At 40.6% G+C, this 23818-nt stretch overlaps 1 protein-coding gene across 3 annotated transcripts in view; it reads left to right on the top strand.

Annotated features, from left to right (window-relative positions):
• Nucleotides 1-23818, top strand: part of ARL15 (ARF like GTPase 15) — a 261268-nt gene that overhangs the window by 104459 nt on the left and 132991 nt on the right. For all 3 annotated transcript variants that reach the window (XM_073680325.1, XM_073680326.1, XM_073680324.1), the window contains one exon: nucleotides 22489-22697. In XM_073680325.1, coding sequence (XP_073536426.1) covers nucleotides 22489-22697 — 209 coding nt within the window. The remainder of the gene's footprint in view (nucleotides 1-22488; nucleotides 22698-23818) is intronic.

Genomic DNA, 23818 nt, shown 5'->3' with positions numbered 1-23818 from the left:
TCAGCCAGACATCTCTGAATGACCGATTGCTCTTAATGACAACCTGACAACTGATTCATGCAGCAAAAACCACAGGCAGCATGAATCGGTGACCAGCTCTGTAACTGCAGCCTTGTATGTTTTATTCTGAAATACTGCGGTGTTAAAAACTTTTCTAAAAGTTGACCAGGGACGATGCAATTAAGACGACTAGTTGAAGAGGCAAGTCCACACTGGTTTCTCCTCTAGACTAGTAGTTTCTTCATACACACACATAGGGAGAGACCAATTAGTCAACATACATGGCTGCAATAACGCAGACAGTCTCTGATTCATGCTGTCCGTGGTTCATGTAGCATACATTGGCTGTCAGATTTCCTTTAATCACACTTAGACACAATAAATTGTTTGGTTGCAAGTTGAGTAAGGTCCCATCACTTTCTAGAGATCTCTTCACAATCTGTTCTTTCTCGAAAGGAACATTGGATCTCTGCACAGGGAAGGGAATGTTAGGAAATGTTTGACATTGAGGTTCAGTCCTCATTTTGATCTTCAGAACATGACCTGAGTCGATCCTACAGCTTTATTCCACCTTAGACACCTTCCTTCATTCAGCTGTAATAGGTGTTTAGGCCTACGTTCTAGTGTTGGCTGCAGGTTCCTGAGGTGGAAAGCGTAATTATCAGACATTCATACTTTATCCTGTGCATATGTCCTAAATCTCTAAAGTGGGTATAGGTCTTTAACTGCTTCTCGCCCCAGGATGTAATGTTAAGCTATAGAGCAGTTGCCGGTGTATGGAGCAGGCTCAGAAGCTGAACCCGCTCCTCACAGGGCTGATGGCGGTTGTGCTAGGCTACGTTCCCATGATGAGCATTTGGTGAGGGTTTTTTTTATGTTGCAGATTTTCTGTAGCATTTCTGCACCAATTGGCTAAATTAGATTACTTGTGTTTTTTAATTGCTCTTTTGAGTGCTTTTTCTTTACATGCGTTTTTTACCATGTTTCTGACACTATAATTTTTTTTCCGGCTGTTATTTTTTAAGTAAAGCTGCTTTATTTTTCATACTACCTAGTATTTTTCTTTGACAAAACTTAATTGATAAACCAAAGGAGAACGCTTTATACACTAGGCCAATATATTAAAAATTAATCAATGAAATTTATTGGAAGAATCAATACAAAGCATCTTAAAACACACACAGAACAGTGACGCACCACTGGAAGACCCTTGGTGGTCAATTCCAAGCATAGATAACAATTTTTAAAGTGCTAATAATTATTATACCATATTATCCTAATTGCATGCTTATTCAGAGGTTATAAACATACCTCTGTACAGTATACATACATTTATAAAGTGTCAGATATATGCAAATACAGTAGTGCACCACAAAATGGTATGGCACATAGTATATAAAGGCAACAGTGTTCCAAAAAACAAACAAATATCGCTATGCAAGACAATAAATACACTTAAGTAATATGCTTCGGATGAAGCATCTCAGTGCGAAACGCGCATCGGGTGTGGTGGGTCCCCTGGAGCTCCTACTTAAAGAATATAGAAGGTCAGCAGCACATAATTACCTAAGCGTATGTATACTGTACAGAGGTATGTTTATAACTTCTGAATACGGATACAATTAGGATAATATGATATAATAATTAGCGCTTTAAAAATTGTTCTGTGCTCTGGATTGACCACCAAGGATCTTCCAGTGGTGTGTCACTGTTCTATGTGTTTTTAAGATGTTTTGTATTTATTATTCCAATAATATTCATTGATTAATTTTTAATATATTGATCTTGTGTATAAAGTGTCCTCCTTTTGGTTTATTTTTATGTTGTGCTTTATAGCCTTATTTAATTTGGGGTTAATCTTTGGTAAAAACTTTATTGATAATCATGTGTGGATTACATGCATTTTATTACCTGCAGATTTTCCATATCTACTGCTATTCTATGAGAAAAACCCACACACACAGCTCAGCAAGCCTGCAAGAAAAATTAAATAAAAGCAAAGTGGCCATACTACTTTGCTGAAACTGTTAGACGCATCATGGGAACATGACTTTACACAACCAGCATCTGCCTCTAACAACTACGTCCAGATCGCTGCTGTCAGTCACTGACAGTGCAGTTTAAACTGAATGATCTTGTCTGGTCGTCAATTCACATCCATTGTACTGATTAAGGAACAGTGTATTTTGGTGTTTTTTTTTCTGTGCCCATCAGTGTTCCAAAGTTCACCCGACCCATCCCCAATAATAAATATGCACATTTTCCCCTTCAACCAAGTGGGTAATTTGGTAAAGACCATAAAAACTGGTGCTAAATAAAAAGGTTCATATCTCTGGAACCATGTGGCGGATTACAAAAAGAGAGAAAAAAACGAAAGCACAAAGAAAAATTCGGGGCAGCAGCGGGAATAAAATACAATTAAAAACTGGCCCCTGATTTTCTTCATCACGTCTTCTTTACAGGTGCTCCAAGGAGAATAAAATGTATTTCAATCTACATTCTGTCTAGAATTCTAAAGGTTCATACCCCACTGCCTGTTCTTAGATGTAACTTGTGATATTACTATTTCTCACTGTGACCTCACATCACATTACTGCTGCTGCTCCTGAGTGCTCCTCCTCCCTTCTAGGATGCTATGTCAGGGATCAGAAGGTGTGGCTAGACTTGCTGCTCATGCAAGCCATTCTGTCTGCCGGTTTGATGTCCTCCTCCCTATCACTTTCATTCTTTGCTGCCTGACTGCACCTTCACAGCTCATACGTGATCTCTCAAGAAGTGTGGCACAGGAGCTGGAGAAGCAGGGAGAAGGAAATGGCACCTCATGAGCAAGCTGTGAAAGTGCAGGCAGTACAGAATGAGAGTGATGGGGAGAAAGAACATGAAACACACAGATGATCCTTGCTCAGGGGACTGGCTTGCAAGAGCAGCAAGACACAAGCCATATACCCTGATCCTTGATGTAGCATCCCAAAAGGAAGGGAGAGCACTCTGCAGCAATGCTGTGATGTGAGGTCACAGTTGAAGTAGTAAAATCACATGAAGTTTCATAGAAGAACAGGAAGAGGGATATCAACCTAGACAGACTAGATAGAAATACATTCTTATTTTTCCAGAGTAAAAAATAGTAAATGGCTTTTTAAATTATTTTTTTTTGGGGGTATTGCCATAATTTAAATTGATCATAAGAATCATATTACAACCCCTGGCAAAAATTTATGGAATCAGCGGGCTCGAAGGATGTTCATTCAGTTGTTTAATGTTGTTGAAAAAAGCAGATCACAGACATGGCACAAAACTAAAGTCATTTCAAATGGCAACTTTAGGGCTTTAAGAAACACTAAAAGAAATCAAGATTAAAAATGTGGTACTCAGAGTATTTTTTTTCAGACCAACCAAAGGGAAAAAATTATGGAATCACTCAATTCTGAGCAAAAAAATTTGGAATCACCCTGTAAATTTTCATTTCTAAAACGAACACCTGTGTCAAATTAGATCTGGTCGTTAGTCTGCATCTAAAAAGGAGCGATCACACCTTGGAGAGCTGTTGCACCAAGTGGACTGACATGAATCATGGCTCCAACTTGAGAGACGTCAATTGAAACAAAGGAGAGGATGATCAAACTGTTAAAAGAAGGTAAATCATCAGGCAATGTTGCAAAAGATGTTGGTTGTTCACAGTCAGCTGTGTCTGAAATCTGGACCAAATACAAACAACATGGGAAGGTTGTTAAAGGCAAACATACTGGTAGACCAAGGAAGACATCAAAGCGTCAAGACTAGTGTTGAGCGAGTATGTTCTGTCTGAGTATGCTCGGGCCGAGCTCCGAGTATTTATAGCTGCTCGGTGATCAGGTTAAATCCTTTATTACATGTGAGGAATGTGTAAGAAATAAACATTCCTCACATGTAATAAAGCTGTCAAACAGTTGCAAATCATGCACACACGGGAGCGATTTAACCTAATCACCGAGCAGCTATAAATACTCAGAGCTCGGCCCGAGCATACTCGGCGAAAGGGTTAATAGAACATACTCGCTCAACACTAGTCAAGACCGGAAACTTAAAGCAATATGTCTCCAAAGCAGGAAATGCACAACAAAACAAATGAGGAACGAATGGGAGGAAACTGGAGTCAATGTCTGTGACTGAACTGGAAGGAACCGCCTAAAGGAAATGGGATTTACATACAGAAAAGCTAAACATAAGCCATCATTAACACCTAAATAGAAAAAAACAAGGTTACAATGGGCTAAGGAAAAGCAATCGTGGACTGTGGATGACTGGATGAAAATCATACTCAGTGATGAATCGCGAATCTGCATTGGGCAAGGTGATGATGCTGGAACTTTTGTTTGGTGCCGTTCCAATGAGATTTATAAAGATGACTGCATGAAGAGAACATGCAAATTTCCACAGTCATTGATGATATGGGGCTGCATGTCAGGTAAAGGCACTGGGGAGATGGCTGTCATTACATCTTCAATAAATGCCCAAGTTTACATTGATATTTTGGACAGTTTTTTTATCCCATCAATTGAAAGGATGTTTGGGGATGATTACATAATTTTTCAAGATGATAATGCATCCAGCCATAGAGCAAAAACTGTGAAAACATTCCTTGAAAGGACACACCATCCTTATTGAAAAAATGACCAAGTATGCAATGGACCAGGCAACTGTTAGGTGGATTCATAACTGGCTTAGTGATCGGACTCAAAGAGTGGTTGTAAATGGCTTCACATCCAGCTGGATGAATGTCTCAAGTGGGGTACCACAGGGCTCCATCCTGGGACCTGTATTGTTCAACATCTTTATCAATGATTTAAATGAAGGAATTGAGGGTAAACTGATTAAATTTGCTGATGACACAAAGCTAGGAGGGATAGCTAATACTAGAGAAGAGAGAGAGAGGATTCAAAAAGACCTAAATAAACTGGAGCAGTGGGCAGCAACCAACAGAATGATTTTTAACAGGGAAAAATGCAAAGTACTACATCTGGGCAATAAAAATGAAAAAAGCATATACAGAATGGGAGGAATAGAGCTAAGCAACAGTACATGTGAAAAAGACTTAGGTATACTAATAGATCATACACTGAACATGAGTCGACAGTGTGATGCAGCAGCAAAAAAGGCAAATACAATTCTGGGATGTATTAACAGAAGCATACAGTCTAGATCACGTGAAGTCATTATCGGTCTTTACTCCTCTTTGGTCAGACCTCATCTGGAATACTGTGTACAGTTTTGGGCACCACATTTTAAAAAAGACATCGACAAACTGGAGCAAGTTCAGAGAAGAGCGACCAGAATGGTGACTGGTCTGCAAACCATGTCCTATGAGGAACGGTTGCAGAATTTGGGAATGTTTAGCTTGCAAAAGAGAAGACTGAGAGGAGACTTAATAGCTGTCTACAAATATGTCAAGGGCTGTCACATTGTAGAAGGATCATCTTTATTCTCATTTGCACAAGGAAAGACTAGAAGCAATGGGATGAAACTAAATGGGAGGAGACACAGATTAGATATTAGAAAAAACTTTTTGACAGTTAGGGTGATTAATGAGTGGAACAGGCTGCCACGAGAGGTGGTGAGTTCCCCTTCAATGGACGTCTTCAAACAGAGGCTGGACAGACATCTGTCTGAGATGATCTAGTGAATCCTGCTTTGAGCAGGGGGTTGGACTAGATGACCCAGGAGGTCCCCTCCAACTCTACCATTCTATGATTCTATGATTCTATGACACACATAAGGTCAATGTCATGGCCTGCAAATAGTCCGGATCTCAATCCAATTGAAAATCTTTGGTGGAAGTTGAAGAAAATGGTCCATGACAAGGCTCCAACCTGCAAAGCTGATCTGGCAACAGCAATCAGAGAAAGTTGGATCCAGATTGATGAAGAGTACTGTTTGTCACTCATTAATTCCATGCCACAGAGACTGCAAGCTGTTATTAAAGCCAGAGGTGGTGCAACAAAATACTAGTGATGTATTGGAGTGTTCTTTTGTGTGTTTGTTTTTCATGATTCCATAATTTTTTCCTCAGAATTGAGTGATTCCATAATTTTTTTCCCCCTGCTTGGTCTGCAAAAAATTACCCTTACTGAGTACCACATTTTTTTATCTCGATTTCTTTTAGTGTTTCTTAAAGCCATAAAGTTGCCATTGGAAATGACTTTAGTTTTGTGCCATGTCTGTGATCTGCTTTTTTTCAACAACATTAAACAACTGAATGAACATCCTCCGAGCCCGGTGATTCCATAATTTTTGCCAGGGGTTGTACCAGCTCATTGTTACCACATAATTAACCATATAAAAAACGAAATTGAAAAAATAATGACAGAATTGCATTCTTTTTCCCCAATTGTCAGTATATTATATGGTAAAATGCATGGTATCAATCAAAAGCTACAACTCGAGCCACCAAAATAAGCCCTTATATGTCAATGGAAAAAAAGTGTTATGGCTTTTTTAAAGAAGAAGCGGAAATAACAAAAGTTCCCTTCCTTAAAGGATTAAACAATGTTTTCCCATAACTTTCCAACTATGACTTTGGGTAGCTGAGGAATTGCTAAAAGATCATACTGATAAAATCATCCAGCCATCTTCTCAACAGCGGCATTATTTCTTGTAAGAGTCTAGCGTCTGCCAACAACTATGATGGCTCAATTATAGCCCCTCTTCCATGAAGAATTGCCCATTTAAGATCTGATTTATTTAAACATTTAATTAAATATTTTGTACTGAGATATTTAAATTAATAAAAAATATACGTCAACTGGGAAGAGAAAAAAAAAATTCTTTCTTGGTCTCGCCAAGTTTAGCTTTCATAAGAATACACTTTGACAGCTGTATTTATCATTGGTAACAGTATATAACAATATAAGCTGCCGGAGCTGAATATGTTCTTTGATTAATGGCTTCCTTTTTTGACTTTGAGTATTTGTGTTGTTTTTATTTGACCTTTTGTGTAATTGTGCGGTAACATGGACCATCTGCATGACACGGCTGTATTGTGGTTTTTAATTCTTTGAGTATCCGGGAGTCTGTACAGCTCGTGTATGGGAGTGCTGGGATGGGGGAACGCTCTGCGGAGAGTGGGCGCAATGTCTACTCCAACTTAAATTCAGAAACAAATTTTACCACTACAGTGAAATTATAAAGTGACAATTGTGGGAACGGAGAAAGCTGTGTATTTTATGGCCTAAATATGTTCTACAGACTTTACAGTTTGTTTGGCAGATTTCAAGACACTGCTCTCTTCATATAGCTTTTCTGTCACAAGGATACAGATAACACTGTTGGCTGTCTGTGTCCATCATCGTGGACTGAAGAAACCCGAATTCTTGCTTGCTAAAATTATATATGTTTTTATTACTGAAACAATAATAATCCCTTTTGTAACACTTTTGTAACAATATGATGTATAGTTGTTAGAAAGGAGTAGGACTACCCAGTTCTTCTAGTTCTCTAAGAGGTAATGTTTCTCCTTATGGATGGAGAGTGACATGCCAGGGTAAGGAGACTTATAGGCCATGCAATGCTCCTCTGGGAAATTAAATATGCATATTGTCTCATCAGAGAGGAGGAGGACTCCAAGTCTGGTGCCACTTATTGAAAGTGGCAATCCTACAAGTCAATATCAAGTCTTGAACATGATTTAAGATAAAAGCCAGACCAAAATGTCAATTTGTAGATGCGTGTTTCAGGATGTTGCCCCTCCTCAGTGCAAAGCATGAGATCTGATTCAGCTAGGTGAGAGGCCTCTGACTAGTTCTCTAGGAACACCATTGATCATACTCCAGTTAGATTCATCAAAATTACTCAATAGTTTAGGAATGGTGGAACATCTAGTTGGACTTTGGCATTGCACCTCTTGTTAACCAAGACCGAAAAGCTCAGGAAATAGGTCATACAGGAGAAGATCATCAAGCATGCCTTATCAGGGCATTTGAACTTTAGTGTTTGGAGTGCCTCCTTCTTGGTCTTGGGGCTCCGCTCTATAACACCATTAACTTCCACAGCACTGTACTGACCTCATAATCACTGTCCCCATTGGGGCTCAGAATCTAAAATCCCTATCAGTATGTTTTTGGAGTCTGGGAGGAAACCAGAGAACCCAAAGGAAACCAACACAAACATGGGGAGAACATACCTAACCACTGATCCATGTCAGTCAGTCGTCTGTTTTTCACATTCATGCTCTGTCTTTCACGGATAGAACACACAACCAATCCAATCTTTAGTGTTATTAACGTGCATCTGTGTTTTTATTTTTTTTGTGGATCATGTAACTGCACAAAAATCAGACATGTACGTTTTTGATCCGATTCACAAATCCATATCACCTTTACAAGTCTATTGGCATGAGGAAATCCGTGTTGTCCGTTTTTACTTCAATAGTTAGAAGTTTTTCAAATTATAATTTTTTTTTGCATGGGAGAAAATCACTGATGAAACACTGATGGTTAGAGGAGTTCTCCACTACTAGGACAGCCCCTTCTCATTCCACATGTTTTCCCCCTGTGTTGGCGCCGTTCCAGCGGTGTCAACACTCGTGTTCCCGAGGCTCTGTTGTTATGACACGTGAGCCCTGCGCCCGATCCGCGCTGGCATCACTGTCCCCGCTTTCAAACATATAAGTGATTAAAAAGGTTGTCCACTACTTTATCATTGACCCTAGGATAGGTCATCAATGTCTGATCGGTAAGTGTCCGGCACCTCCGCCGATCATCTGTTCTCAGTATTGGCTGCGGCAGACGCCGACCCGAATTGCTCGATTGCAGAGCTGTTCCGTCTTTTGATAGTGGCCGGGTATTCAAAGCAATAGGAGGCGGATGTGTAGTACCCTACCGCGGCCAGAAGAAAGAGCCGCTCCGCAATGGAGCAGGTCTGGCCAGCGACACAGGACAGCTGATCGGCGGGGGTCCCGGGTGTCTGACCCCAACCAATTAGAGATTGAATGAAAAAGTAGCAGACAACCTCTTTAACAGGAAGTGAGTGTTGACACATTCCCTTTTTATAGACCTTATTAGTTTAAACATCTTTTCTCAATCTCTTCTTTTTATGTTGTCATTTGGGGTCCTTTTGATTAGTTGATTATTAAGGCTTAGTTATGAAAACTCATGTATTCTGCTAATGGAAAATCTTTAATTATACCAAAATACTTGGATTGAAAATACCACAGAAGTATAAACCTCTCAATATAGACAGTGCTGACCCAGACTGCCGAAAAGAAGCATGGTGGACTTTTTCTTTTTGCACAGCCATTGCACAGCCACCTAGATGGGGTGCCCTGTTATTCTGTCTACCGCACCTTGAAGTTCTCCAGTTTGAGCTTTCTTCTCCATTCTGTATGGCCAGAAGGAGTGTGATGTTTTTATGGCTATTTTTTCAGTATTTTTTTTTTTTTTTAGCGTACGTTAAACCTCCTGTATTAGAACGTGTGCTGTCTGTGATGAACAGCGCCACACCTGTCCTCAGGTTGTATGCAGTATTGCAATGACGTTGAGCTGCAGTTCTTGACACAACCCATAGACCTCTGGAGTACAGAAAGCCGCCATATTTTTCCAATCCTATACAGCCTAGTTGAAACTAGTTGTATAGAAATCACTCCTGTATCTGTAGGAAGGGGTTAGCGTGGAGTCCATCACATCTTATATGAATCTCCCTCTTGGGCATAATTACGAACAAGATGGATATCGAACACATGTAAGATACTTATGCCAGGATGGACGTCCTGCTGACTCCATGATCAGCCGAGGATCTATGTGTCTTCCCAGCATCTGCTTTGTGTCAGGAGAAGAGTTTTGTCCATTGTGGAGAAGGTGAAAAGGTTCTTGTGTACATGGCTTTAGACCCAATAGATGATTTATACGGGAACTGTTTGCATTGTTTCATATATTCAGCTGCATAAATCATGGAAAACCAAAGTATGAGAAGCTAAAGATACATATAAGAAATCAATTTTTCTGTTTTTCTTATCCAAGGTGTTTGAAATATTAAATTGTGGATTGTGCCAGTTGCGTGCTACGTAGCGGTGAAACGCGTGGAGTGCAGGATAAGGTGAACGTTGATTTCATGTTTTCTCTTAAGGCTGATCCTGATGATGTGCTGATAATGCGCTGAATGAGCATTTGTTGGATCGCTCGTTCCCCGCTGATATTCTGTATATAAAATTCATTGTTTTAAGCGGCACATCCAGTTGAGTTAATCGGGGACACGCTGCTAACAATAATATGCAAAAAGACTCTTCAGACAGGAATTCTAGTACCACCTATTGTAAGTAGCATCCCTAAAAGTAAATGTTTATAGAGTCCTTCTACTTGACTTGGGGTGAAAAGCCAAACCAGAAACTCTGTTTGCAGACACATGTTTCGGGTTGTTTGCCCATCATCAGTGCAAAGCAGGAGAGCTGATTTGGCTGGGTGAGAGGACTCTGACAGGAGTTCTAAGGGGTAAAGTTTCTCCTTCTGGAGAGTTAACCGGGGACACGCTGCTAACAAGAATATGCAAAAAGCTGCTTGAGAGGAGGAGGACAGGAATTCTAGTGCCTCCTATTGGAAGTAGCAATCCTAAAAATCAAGATCGATCTTTTTATAGATCCTTTCTACATGACTGGGGATAAGAAGCCAAATCAGAAACTCTGTTTGCACACAGGTGTATCAGGTTGTTTGCCCATCATCAAGCAGGAGAACTGGTTTGGCTGGGTGAGAGGCCTCTGACAAGGGGTCTAAGGGATTAAGTGTTTCCTTGTAGGGAGACTTTTATAGGCAATGTAATTGTTCTCTGGGAATTGTAATATGCAAAAAGCCTCTTCATAGAAGAAAAGGAAAGGAACCTCTAGTGCCATCGATTGTAAGCAGCACTCCTAAAAGTCAAAATTGACCCTTTAAATAATCAGGGAGGAAGAGGACAGGAACTTATTGTAAAGGGTCAATATTGACTTTTAGTATCGCTATGTTCAATAGGTTCGCTGGAGATCTCTTCCTCTGTGAAGAGGCTATTTTCCATTTTTCAATTCCCAGGGGAGCATTGCGTGGCATAAGTCCCTCTAAGCCAACTTGGTGCTCTCGAAAAGGAGAAACCTTAACCTTTAGGCCAACCGTAAGGAAACTGTACTGGGCTAATCATTCATCCGCATACATCTCTAATGTTACCTTCCATTTATATGGAGGTCTTGAGCACAAAACTGTCATATCTGTTAAGTAAATGGGTCTTTTAGGTGGGACATTTGGAACTTTTCTTGGCTATAGATGGTTTGATTTTGATCTGGCTTTGGGTTTTCATGGACTATTCCACTGATCAGTGTTGGGTGCCAGTAGTCCGATCCCCGCCTATCAAATATTGATGACTTATCCCAAAAAATAGGTCATCATTTTCAAAATCGTGGAAATACCGTTTAATTATAGCTCTTAAACTTGATGTGGCTGGTGTACTTGCTTTGAAAATCGTGTCAGAATGGCTGCATAAGCCTTTTTAAGAAGTACACTTGCTGATATTAAAGTGAACTGGGCTCATAAAACGCTTATATTACTTTTGAGGATTTGAGAACCTTTCTGACAAGGCTTTCAAAGAAAGTACACCAGCCTCATTAGGTCTAAGATCTATTTAATATTGTATGTAGGGTGTATTGAAGGAACTGATGGCAGATCTGCTCTAAGCACTGGATTTTGGGAGGTTTTAGCAGTCTGAAGTCCTCCACCTTTCTCTGGGAACCCCACGAAAGTGACTGCAAAAGCTGACTGTTATTTTTTTTCTCATCTGCTGACACTCTGCTCTCCTGATTGGCGATATGGTCTAGTTTTGTATCATATACCCCTCCCCCACTCCCTCTATACATACAGATTTTCTTTTTTGACTATTTTTTGTTAATCAGTTGTCTTTCATTTTAATTTGGTATCTATGTAAAAAAAATAAAAATAAATAAATATTGCATGATTGCTCCTCAGGTCCTGTCACGGCCATCTGGGGGGCTAAGATGGAGACCCCCAAGCCTTAGTGATGTCATTATTTAAGACTGGCCTTTTCTAAACAGCCATTAATTCAGATGTGTGCATGTGTAAATCGCAACCTTTCAGTTATATCATGAGACATAAACAGATTTGGTTACAAGCCCGCGCTCCGAGCTCATATTAATCACGCTGACATATTCAGCAATGCTATTTATTTTTATATTTACGCATTAACAGGAAACTAATGATTAATTTTAGCTAAGAGGTTCCCAGAATGGAAATCCTGAATATTTCTGGTATAAATCAGCCTCTTAATGTGCAATATTCATTTATTCAGCATTTTATACATTTTCAAAACTGTGCAAAAATATATTTTAATAAAAATAATATAGATATTATTACAATACTTTTTCATTTAATCATGTTCACAGGTCAATCTGAAATTAATCATGTGCAATAGCTGACCTTAGGAGTTGGCCGCAGCAGGGACAGTCTATGGTTTCAAAAAGGGCTTAGATCCTTTTTTTCTCGAATAAAATTACATAAATATCTCTGAAGAAGCTTGGAACTCTCCAGAAGGAGAAACTTGACTCCTTAGATCCCCCCTGTCTGGGGCCTCTCACCCAGCCAAACTAGATCTTCAGCTTTGCACTGATGATGGGCAAACAACCCATAACACGATGGCACTAGAGGTTCCTTTTCTTTTCCTCTATGAAGAGGCTTTTTGCATATTACAATTCCCAGAGAACAATTACATTGCCTATAAAAGTCTCCCTACAAGAAAACACTTAATCCCTTAGACCCCTTGTCAGAGGCCCCTCACCCAGCCAAACCAGTTCTCTTGCTTTGCACTGATGATGGGCAAACAACCTGATACACGTGTCTGCAAACAGAGTTTCTGATTTGGCTTCTTATCCCAAGTCATGTAGATAGGCCCTATGAAAAGATCAATTTTGACTTTTAGGATTGCTTCTTCCAATAGGTGGTACTAGAATTCCTGTCCTTCTTCTCTCTGAAGCAGCATTTCCCCGGTTAACTCTCCAGAAGGAAAAACATTAACCCCTTTAGACCCCTTGTCAGAGGATTCTCACCCAGCCAAACTAGAACTCCAGCTTTGCACTGATGATGGGCAAACACCCTGAGGCAAGTGCCTGCAAATGAAGGGTCTGATTTGGGTTCTTATCCTAAGTCATGTGACAAGGCCTCTTTAGAGGGTCAATATTGATTTTTATTATTGTTTACTACTTTATCACCGTAGAGGTTGCTGAAGAAATGGGTGGATGTTGGAGATGTCGGTGTTCTGCTGGTGGCATTAGTGAGTGCAATGATTGAAATCAAAGGCCAAGATTGGGGGCAAATCTGCAGCTACAATAGGTCAGCGACAACAGCAGATGATTGGAGGGCTGCATTTGTAGCTATCCCAGGAGACTTCTGCTACCTCGCATGAGAAAGCTTTTCTGGTCTTTCCGAATATATTTCATAATCTTTTTACCATGAGATGCACAGTAATTTACAGAGAATCTGTCAGCAGGACTTCACCCCCTAACTCTTTTATATGTGAATGTAACTCTTTATAAGAGTCCATGACATGTCTGTTCATGCATTCCTGAGAAATCAGTGTCTGAATGGACTTTCCAATGAGGCTGAAGAACTATGGTAGATCTGAAGCCTCTGTCACTCCAGCTCTATTCATTTCCTCTTCCTGTTTGACAGTGACTTTAATGTGTGACTTCAGACAAAGGAGCTGTCAGTCAAGCAGAAGGAGGCGGCGGTGGGTGGGGGGATAGAGCGGAGGTGTCAGAGGCTTCAGATCTACCATAGTCCTTCAGCCTCATTTGCATATCTATTCAAACACTGATTTCTCAGTAACGGAAATTGCTGTTTTAAAGCGCTACACGCACATATACATAGATTTGGAGGTAACTGATTCCCTTTAAGACATTTTAATGCAGAGCATGGTCACACTAGTCAAGCATCATGGCAGCACAAACACACAGTGAGCTTTCATTTGGTCATGAGCGTCTCAAGGGGTTGTGCACTACTAGACAGCCCATTCTTAATCAGCTCAGTGCCACATAGAAAATAAGAGCCATATATACTCCCCTCCTGCTGGGGCGCTGTCCCAGGCATGTGATGCAACCCTGGCTGCATCGGTCATGTAACACCGCAATCAGCAGCCATTAATCGCCTGCAGATCACCAATATTTTTTCAAAGCGGACCTCTGATCTGATGAAATAATAAAAGCTGCAGCCTTTCAGCTGCCACTGATCGACAGCAACGGTCACGTAACACAACAATATCACATTACCCGCTAGGAACAGCAGCGCCAACATCGCTGGAATGGCAGGAGTCTAGTCCAGCAGTGGGCAGCCCCTTTAAGTTTAATGGAGGTATTCTGAAGATCTATGACATGCTGTTTGTTTCATCCTTCATGATTTACACTGCAGCTGTGCTTGAAAATCATGACCACAAAGTTCCATGGCAAACATACGACTACACGTCCTTATCACAAAAAGTCATCATTTATTGACTGCCAATCAGACATCTAGCTGCAAGAAACACCAAAGTAAAATGCAACAGTGTCGTCATTTACAAGCCGTGACACGCAGCATCGATGGTAAATGTATATCTGATGGTAAGAAAAAGAAGCCGAACTTTCCCCAATGATGTTTCCACACTGCGGGTGCAGCAGCAAAGTGTCCCGATCCAGAGGCACACTAGAGTCCAAGAAAAAAGACCGCAGCCCCCCAGCTTCATCCATTATATGTATTATTGGAGTATGAGTTACTCCAAAATGCTGCTACGGGGACCATGTGACTAAAGTGACTAGTCCGTGGCTGGTCCCTGCCATCTTCTTCCTTTTCCATTCCCCATGACTGATGGGTCTCTCCGTGTATATATATGTGTGTGTGTCTCTGTATATAGAGAGCTATCTTTCAGTCATGGAGAGCAGGGGGAGAAAAATACACAAGGACCTGGTCTCTGACTAATCCTCTGTGATGCATGGTCTCATCACAGTGTTCCAAAGTACAGTGGTGAGAAAGTGTTTGCCCCCCTCCTGATCTTATTCTTTTCCATATTTGTCACATTTAAATGTTTCAGATCACAAAACAAATTTAAAAAGTTAGACAAAGATAACACAAGTAAGCACAAAATGCAGTTTTGAAATGAAGGTCTTTATTATTAAGGGAAAAAGAAATCCAAACCTACAGGGCTCTGTGTGAAAAAATGATTGCCCCCTAAACCTAATAACTGGTTGGGCCCCTAGCAGCAACAACTGCAATCAAGCGTTTGCGATAACTGGCAATGATTTTTTTACAATGCTCTGGAGGAATTTTGGTTCTATTCATCTTTGAAAAATTGTTGTAATTCAGCCACATTGGAGGGTTTCCTAGCATGAATTCCTACCATGCCACAGCATCTCAATCAGATTAAGGTCAGGACTTTGACTAGGCCACTCCGAAGTCTTAATTTTGTTTTTCTTAAGCCATTCAGAGGTGGACTTGCTGGTGTGCTTTGGATCATTGTCCTGTTGCATAACCCAAATGTGCTTCAGCTTGAGGTCACGAACAGATGGCCGGACATTCTCCTTCAGGCAGGTAGTTAAGAACTACCTGCCTATTAGTTCTTAGGCTCGTAGTAAATTATATAATCCTGGATAACCCCTTTAACCACGATGTTGACTTCTGCAAATACAGAAATAAATGATCCTTATTAAGGTGGTCATGTAAGTGCAGCTATTAATAGTGATGGTGTATATCCGGTGTGCTGCCAGGTTAAAGATGAAGTTTGTTCTAATCGGTTCGCAGGCCTCAGTCCATCGGTCATATCGATAACATGTGGCCACTTAACAGGAGCCCTGAGACCTGCCTCTCACCTTCCCGGCATCCATGGCTCTGCTTCTGATTAGCTGGTGTGGTGTGATGCACATGTAATGTCACATCAAGCCGGCTAATGAAATGAAGAGCCACCAATGGAGGTGGTCCGTCCAGCGGCCACAGATTATTGACGTGGCCAATGGTACAGCAAATCGATTCCCACCAACTCTGTTTAGAAGTGAAGTTGCCCATTATACCTTAATAAAACGTCCCCCCAATGCTTACAGAAAACCTAAACCCTAAAAATCCACTTTACAAAGAGTTTCCATAAAAATATCCCTATACGGGACTGAACATTTAAATAAAAGTAAGGCCAAAATACCTGCAGATCCTGAATACACTGTGTGCAGAATTATTAGGCAAGTTGTTTTTATTATTGATCAACAACTATGTTCTCAATCAACCCAAAAGACTAATATCCAAGCTTAATATTTTTGGAAGTTGGAGTGTTTTTTTTTTAGATTTGGCTATCTTAGGAGGATATCTGTGTGTGCAGGTAACTATTACTGTGCAGATTTATTAGGCAACTTAATAAAAACCAAATATAATCCTATCTCACTTGTTTATTTTCACCAGGTAAACCAATATCAGTGCACAAAATTTAGAAATAAACATTTCTGACATGCAAAAACCAAAACCAAAAAAATTAGTGATGAATATAGCCACCCTTCTTTATGGTGACGCTCAACAGCCTTCCATCCATAGATTCTGTCAGTTGCTTGATCTGTTTTCGATCAAAATTGCGTGCAGCAGCCACCACAGCATCCCAGACACTGTCCCGAGAGGTGTACTGTTTTCTCTCTGTAGATCTCACATTTTATGATGGACCACAGGTTCTCTATGGGGTTCAGATCAGGTGAACAAGGGGGCCATGTCATTATTTTTTCTTCTTTTAGACCTTTACTGGCCAGCCACGCTGTGGAGTAGTTGGATGCATGTGATGGAGCATTGTCCTGCATGAAAATCATGTTTTTCTTGAACGATACCGACTTCTTCCTGTACCACTGCTTGAAGAAGTTGTCTTCCAGAAACTGGCAGTAGGTCTGGGAGTTGAGCTTCACTCCATCCTCAACCCGAAAAGGTCCCACAAGTTCATCTTTGATGATGCCAGCCCATACCAGTACTCCACCTCCACCTTGCTGGCGTCTGAGTCGGAGTGGAGCTCTCTGCCCTTTACTGATCCAGCCTCTGGCCCATCCATCTGGCCCATCAAGAGTCACTCTCATTTTATCAGTCCATAAAACATTTGAAAAATCAGTCTTTAAGATATTTCTTGGTCCATTTTTGATTTTTTATCTTATGTTTCTAGTTCAAAGGTGGTCGTTTTTCAGCCTTCCTTACCTTGGCCATGTCCCTGAGTATCGCACACCTTGTGCTTTTTGATACTCCAGTAACGTTGCAGCTCTGAAATATGGCAAAACTGGTGGCGAATGGCATCTTGGCAGCTTCGTGCTTGATTTTCCTCAATTCATGGGCAGCTATTTTGCGCATTTTTTGGCCAACACGCTTCTTGCGACCCTGTTGTCTATTTGCCATGAAACGCTTGATTGTTCAATGATCACACTTCAAAAGTTTGGAAATTTCAAGACTGCTGCATCCCTCTGCAAGACATCTCACAATTTTGGACTTTTCAGAGCCCGTCAAATCTCTCTTCTGACCCATTTTGCCAAAGGAAAGGAAGTTGCCTAATAATTAAGCACACCTTATATAGGGTGTTGATGTCATTAGTCAACACCCCTCCTCATTACAGAGATGCACATCACCAGATTTAATTAATTGGTAGTTGGCTCTCAAGCCTATGCAGCTTGGAGTAAGACAACATGTATAAAAAGTATCGAAGTGATCAAAATACTCATTTGCCTAATAATTCGGCACACAGTGTATTTCAGCTTTTTCTGAGGAGCGTTCACTGCACCAGATTATCTTCCAGCCTTCATGTTGGCTGAGCTAGATGTAGATAGTGATGTTAATTCTCGTTTTCTGCGATTCGTCCCCCGATGGTTCGTGACTCACCTGTTGACTTCATTTTACTGTCTGGACATTGTCCACATGATTGCATCACCGTCCACACTGAGGATATTGTCCTTGTACGGAGGTAGCGGGTGCTGCGTGAGCAGTAAGGGGCTTTGTACACTTTATCTTTGGGACTTCAAGGGCGTTCTTAACATTTTTATACTTAGTTGTAAAATAAGACAACTTCACTCTTATAGCAGCTATTTTTTTCTTAGTTTTCTGATTGTAACAGTAATCACTAGGTATTGTGATCCTAGTAGCCATGGCTATATCTAGGGACATGTAGGAATGACTGACCTCTGTGTCATAATTACATGCTAAAATGGGTGGTCAGGTGTAGAAAATTAATTTCCAAGTACATAGGGAAATGTGAATGGAGGGTCCCAGTTCAGGACCTTTTCTGCTAGATCGGCTCCAAGGAGTGTCTCTTTGGAGAACCCGACACATTAGTGTTTTCAAACTTTTTTTCATTGAGCTCTTAGTAATACTTTGTTTGCCCTGTGGAGGCGCTGCAGAGAAATTAAACACTTGCTGACTGTCCCAACGATTTTGCTGTAATTAATCCGTGATCAGGTTCTCTTCAGGAGACCCCACTAAAAATATGTATTCTTCAAACTCCACCAACCCGATTGATCCCTAGCGATTACCAATGTCTTTTTAATGCAACTTTTAACCCTTTGACAGCATGATAAAAAGTGGTCCCTCCTTTCATCTGATCACTGGATTGTTATAACACTGATCAGAATATATTAACATTCAGGAGTGTGCCAGTATTTTTATTTCTTTATTACATTATTAGATCTCTTTAAATAATTTTTATTTATCAATTCTATTTTAAAGTTTGTAAAAAATAAATAAAATAAAGCAAACATTATCTAGTGCTAAATATTTTCCATTAAAATAAAAACTAATTTTATTATAGTATGAATACCTATTAAGTTTAAAGAAGTTAAAGGGACTTTGTCAATAGGATCAACCCTCTTAAGTCGAAGTCGATCGCAGCATTGGGGGAGCAAGGCGGGGAGGTAAGCGTCCCGCGGTGTCTGTGCCGGGTCCCAGATGTTGTCATGTTAATCCGATGTCATCATGACAACATCCGGGTCACCAGGAGGCACGAAGTTACTTTGCGCAGAGCGCAATCAAAGTAACTTCTCCCTGTGCAGCTCTGACAGCCTGTATAGCACAGGGATGGTGCTCCATCCCTATGCTATACAGCCGATCAGAATGCAAAAAGTGAAATCCCATAGTGGGACATAGTATAAAAGTTCCAAAGGTGTTGGAAAGTGAGTAAAAAAAAAAAAAAAAAAAAAAAAAAAAAAGTAAAAATATAAAAAAAAAAGAAGAAAAATATATTCCCCAAAAAATAATATATTGTACCCATAAATAAATATTCTTATGAAAAAAAACAATAGTACACATATTTGGCATCACCGCGTCCGGAATGACCTGACCTCTAAAACTGTCGTACTAGTTCACCCCTTTAGTGAACGCGGTGAAAAAAAACAAAAAAACAAACCAAAAAACAATGCTTTATCATCATCATCGCCCCAAAAAAATGGAATAAAACACTATCAAAAAGGCGAATGTAAATAAAAATTGTAACCCTGAAAACTTCATCTTGTCTCTCAAAAAAAAACAAGCAGTCATACGGCTCCAAAGGCTGAAAAATAAAAATGAAACAATTATTTTTTCTATAAAATAGTTTTTATTTTGTAAAAGTGCCAAAACATAAAAAAACAAATGTGGTACCGTTGTAAACGTACTGACCCGAAGAATAAAGCTCCATTTCACCACACGCAGAACGGCATAAAAAAAAAAACAATACCTGAATTTTAGTTTTTATTCTGCCTCCCAAAAATCGGAATAGAAAGCGAACGAAAAATGTCACGTGCCCGAAAATGGCACCAATCAAAACGTCAACTTGCAACCAAAAAACAAGCCGTCACATGGCTGTCGTCGAAATATGGAAAAATTATAGCTCTCAAAATATGGCGATGCAAAAACTAGTCTTTGCAAAAAAAAGAGGGTTTTTTAGTGTGTGAAAAATGTCAGTCATAAAAACCCGATATCAATCTGGTATCGCTGTAATCACACCCGAAGAATAAAGTCACCTAATCACTTATACCGCACTAGGAAGTGTGTAAAAAAAAAAAAAAAATAAATAAATAAACTTTAGGGTTAGGGTTGGGCTAGGGTTGGGCTCGGGTTAGGGTTGGGCTAGGGCTAGGGTTGGGCTCGGGTTAGGGTTGGGCTAGGGCTAGGGTTGGGCTCGGGTTAGGGTAGGGCTAGGGTTGAGCTTGGGTTAGGGTTGGACTAGGGCTAGGGTTGAGCTTGGGTTAGGGTTGGGATTGGGCTAGGATTGGGCTAGGGTTGGGGTTGGGCTAGGGTTGGGGTTGGGCTAGGGTTGGGGTTGGGCTAGGGTTGGGGTTGGGTTGGGCTAGGATTGGGGTTGGGCTAGGGTTGGGTTGGGGTTGGGGTTAGGCTAGGGTTATGCTTGGGCTGGGGTTAGGCTCAGGTTAGGCTAGGGTTGGGGTGGGGCTGGGGTTAGGCTTGTGGTAGGGTTAGGGCTAGGGTTAGGCTTGGGTTATGCTTGGGCTGGGGTTAGGGCTAGGGTTAGGGTGGTGTTGGGATTTTTTCAGAAGTAAAGAAAAAAATGATAGTGTTGAGCGCAAGTGTTCACTACTTGAGTTTGCATCGGGTGCTCGGGTATGCACCGAGTATCGTGGGTGCTCGAGTGACATGCTCAAGTCTTTGCCCCATATGTTTTGCAGCTGTTATACAGCCAAACAAAACCTCGCGGGGATTGTCTGCCATGCACGAGCGATCCCTGTATGTCTTTTTTTGGGTGTCTAACAACCGTGAAATATGCGGGGCGGGGACTCGAAGCATGTCACTTGAGCACCCGCGATACTTGGTGCATAATGGAGCACCCGATGCAAGGTCAAGTAGTGAACACTTGCACTCAAGACTAATGACAACTTATTCAATATGATGACCTAATGTTATCAAATTCTGTGTCTTACCTCTGTGTTCAAAATGTTCACTATACCCCTTGATAAAATCCTTGAGGGGTCTAGTTTCCAAAATGGTGTCCCTTGTGGGGCGTTTCCACTGTTTAGGTATATCAGGGGCTCCCCAATACAACATAGCGTACGCTGATTATTGAAGCAAATTTTACATTCAAAAAGTCAAATGACACTCCTTCCCTTCCGAGCCCTGCCGTGCGCCCAAACAGGGATAACAGGGATGGTGTATCAGCATACTCAGGAAAAATTGCACAACAAATTGCATAGTGCAATTTCTCCTTTTACCCTTATGGAAATACAAAATTGGAGGCTGAAAAACATTTTTGTTGGAAAAATTGAAAATTTTATATTTATGGCTCAATGTTCTAAACTTCTGTGAAGCACCTGGGGGTGCAAGGTGCTCACCACACACCTAGATAAGTTCCCTAGGGGTCTAAATTCCAAAATGGCGTCACTTGTGGGGAGTTTCCACTGTTTAGGCACATCAGGGGCTCCCCAAATGCAACACACATCAAATTTTACATTCAAAAAGTCAAATGGCGCTCCTTCCCTTCCGAACCCTGCCGTGCGCCCAAACAGTGGTTTCCCCCCCATATTGGGTATCAGCGCGCTCAGGAGGAATTGTACAACAAATTTTGCGGTCCATTTTTTTCCTGTTACCCTTGCAAAAAAAAAAATTGGGGTCTAAAGTAACATTTTTGTGAGAAAAGTTAAATGTTAATTTTTTTCTTCCACATTCCAAAAATTCCTGTGAAGCACATGAAGGGTTAATAAACTTCTTGAATGTGGTTTTGAGCACCTTGAGGGGTGCAGTTTTTAGAATGGGGTCACTTTTGGGTATTTTCTGTCATAAAGGCCCCTCAAAGTGACTTCAAATGCGATGTGGTCCCTAAAAAAAATGAGAAATCGCTGGTTAACTTTTAACCCTTATAGCTCCCTAACAAAAAAAAAAATGTTGGTTCCAATATTGTGCTGATGTAAAGTAGACATGTGGGAAATGTTATTTATTAACTATTTTGTGTGACTTATCTCTCTGATTTAAGGGCAGAAAAATTCAAAGTTTGAAAATTTCTAACTTTTCAAATTTTTTGCCAAATTTCACTTAAGTGATATCGAAGAAATTTTACCACTACCATGAATTACAATATGTCACGAAAAAAACAATCTCAGAATCAGCGGGATACATTGAAGCGTTCCAGAGGTATTACCTCATAAAGTGACAGTGGTCAGAATTGTAAAAATTGGCCTGGTCATTAACGTGCAAACCACCCTCGGGGGTAAAGGGGTTAAATTAATATATAAATTATATATTTCAGTTTTTACACTGACCGCTGGGCCTTTTTTAGACTCTTCCTTCTGGAGATTCACATTTATGTTAACCACAGTGATCAGATCTTGACACTATCTTTTGTAGTGAAGTGTCTAATGAGCGTTTGCAAAGGTGATTGTGAAGGGACAGTGAGCAGCAGGGTGACTGCCTATTGTGAAAATGACTCATTCTAATTTAAATGAACTGTTTTGCTGATATTCTAATTTAGTGAGATGCACCTGTGTATATATATATATATATATATTAAAATGTATTTATTGAGATAATTGTGCTTTTCTTTACACAGGAGCAGCCAATATCCGAAAATACTGGAGTCGTTATTACCAGGGATCTCAAGGAGTCGTATTTGTCCTTGATAGTGCCTCGTCTGAAGAAGACTTAGAAACTGCCAGGAATGAGCTCCATTCCGCCCTGCAACATCCACAGCTATGCACTTTACCTTTTTTAATACTGGCCAACCACCAAGACAAGCCAGCGGCCCGCTCCCTACAAGAGGTAGGTGATGTCCTCTGCCGCCTGCTTGCTGGAATATCCATTGTCACTTACCTTCTTACCACGACAAGTGACAGTGTCATAACTTTGCTGGTCGTTTAGAGGTTATTCTGAGGTGTGTAACCTTTAAGAGGTGCAGAAATTGGGAAGTTTTCCTTATTTCTAATTCCCATTACTCCATTTGAGTCAAAAAACTTATGGGCCATTAAGACAGACTTGTATACAGGCTGATCGGCGCTCATTTACTCGTCTGTTAGGCTGGCGAAATAATGGTGGAGACAGAACGATCGCTAACATGATTGTTCTTTCTCTATGCAGTATCATGTCATCACCAGCACATGGTCGGTGCAATGATTTTTATGTATGCATATAAATATGTTGTAATCAGAAGGAACAAAAGTCTTATTGGTCTGTTTAGCTGGGCCAATAATCCAGAACAAGCGTTCCTGCCAACATTCATTTGTCAATTATTGCTTCATCTAAATATCCAAAAGTTGGTGCTTTTTGTATTTTCTAATAGGCCAAGGGTCATTCCTACAGAATTTTCTTCTTATTAAAGGGGTTGTCCATGCTTTGAATGACCGGAGACTTTCATTTTATGTGACTGCAGTCTTCTGAATCCTGACGGCGTGCGTTGTGCATGCTGCCGAGATACCCGAGCTGTTAAAGGTGATGTGACTGCAGGCATGTGATTTGCATATTTTCATTCATTTACTGACTAGACATGCTCGTCCTCCCTCAGTGCACGTCTAGTTGGCATGTGACTGCCTGCTTCCGTCTGCATTACCAGGGAATCCTGACAGCGCACCACTTGGTAAATTAATGGTTTCAGTCTGCATTCTTCTTTCCTTCTTTAATTTCCAGTTGTTAGCCTGATTAAAGTTTCCGATTTTTCTCTCCCAGTAATACAAGCTGGTTGTGAGGTCTGTGTATATCCCTTTTGCTGCAGTCTTCAGTAGCTCATAAGTCAGCACAGCTCATTTTCTCTTTGTGCTTTCTTACAAGCTGTTTTTTTTTCTGCCCTCCCTGAGACTGTTCATGCTTTTTCCTCACTCACATTGTGTAAGTCTCTTGTATAAACACCTCCTCCTTCCTGCTGTTGTCTGTAACACTGAGAGAACAGA

The sequence above is a fragment of the Phyllobates terribilis genome, unplaced genomic scaffold, assembly GCF_046119375.1.
Source record: "Phyllobates terribilis strain yellow unplaced genomic scaffold, ASM4611937v1 Scaffold_1__5_contigs__length_1240528914, whole genome shotgun sequence".
NCBI lineage: Eukaryota > Metazoa > Chordata > Amphibia > Anura > Dendrobatidae > Phyllobates > Phyllobates terribilis.
The sequence above is the reverse complement of the archived record's forward strand: the minus strand, read 5'-3'. Positions and strand labels throughout refer to the sequence as shown.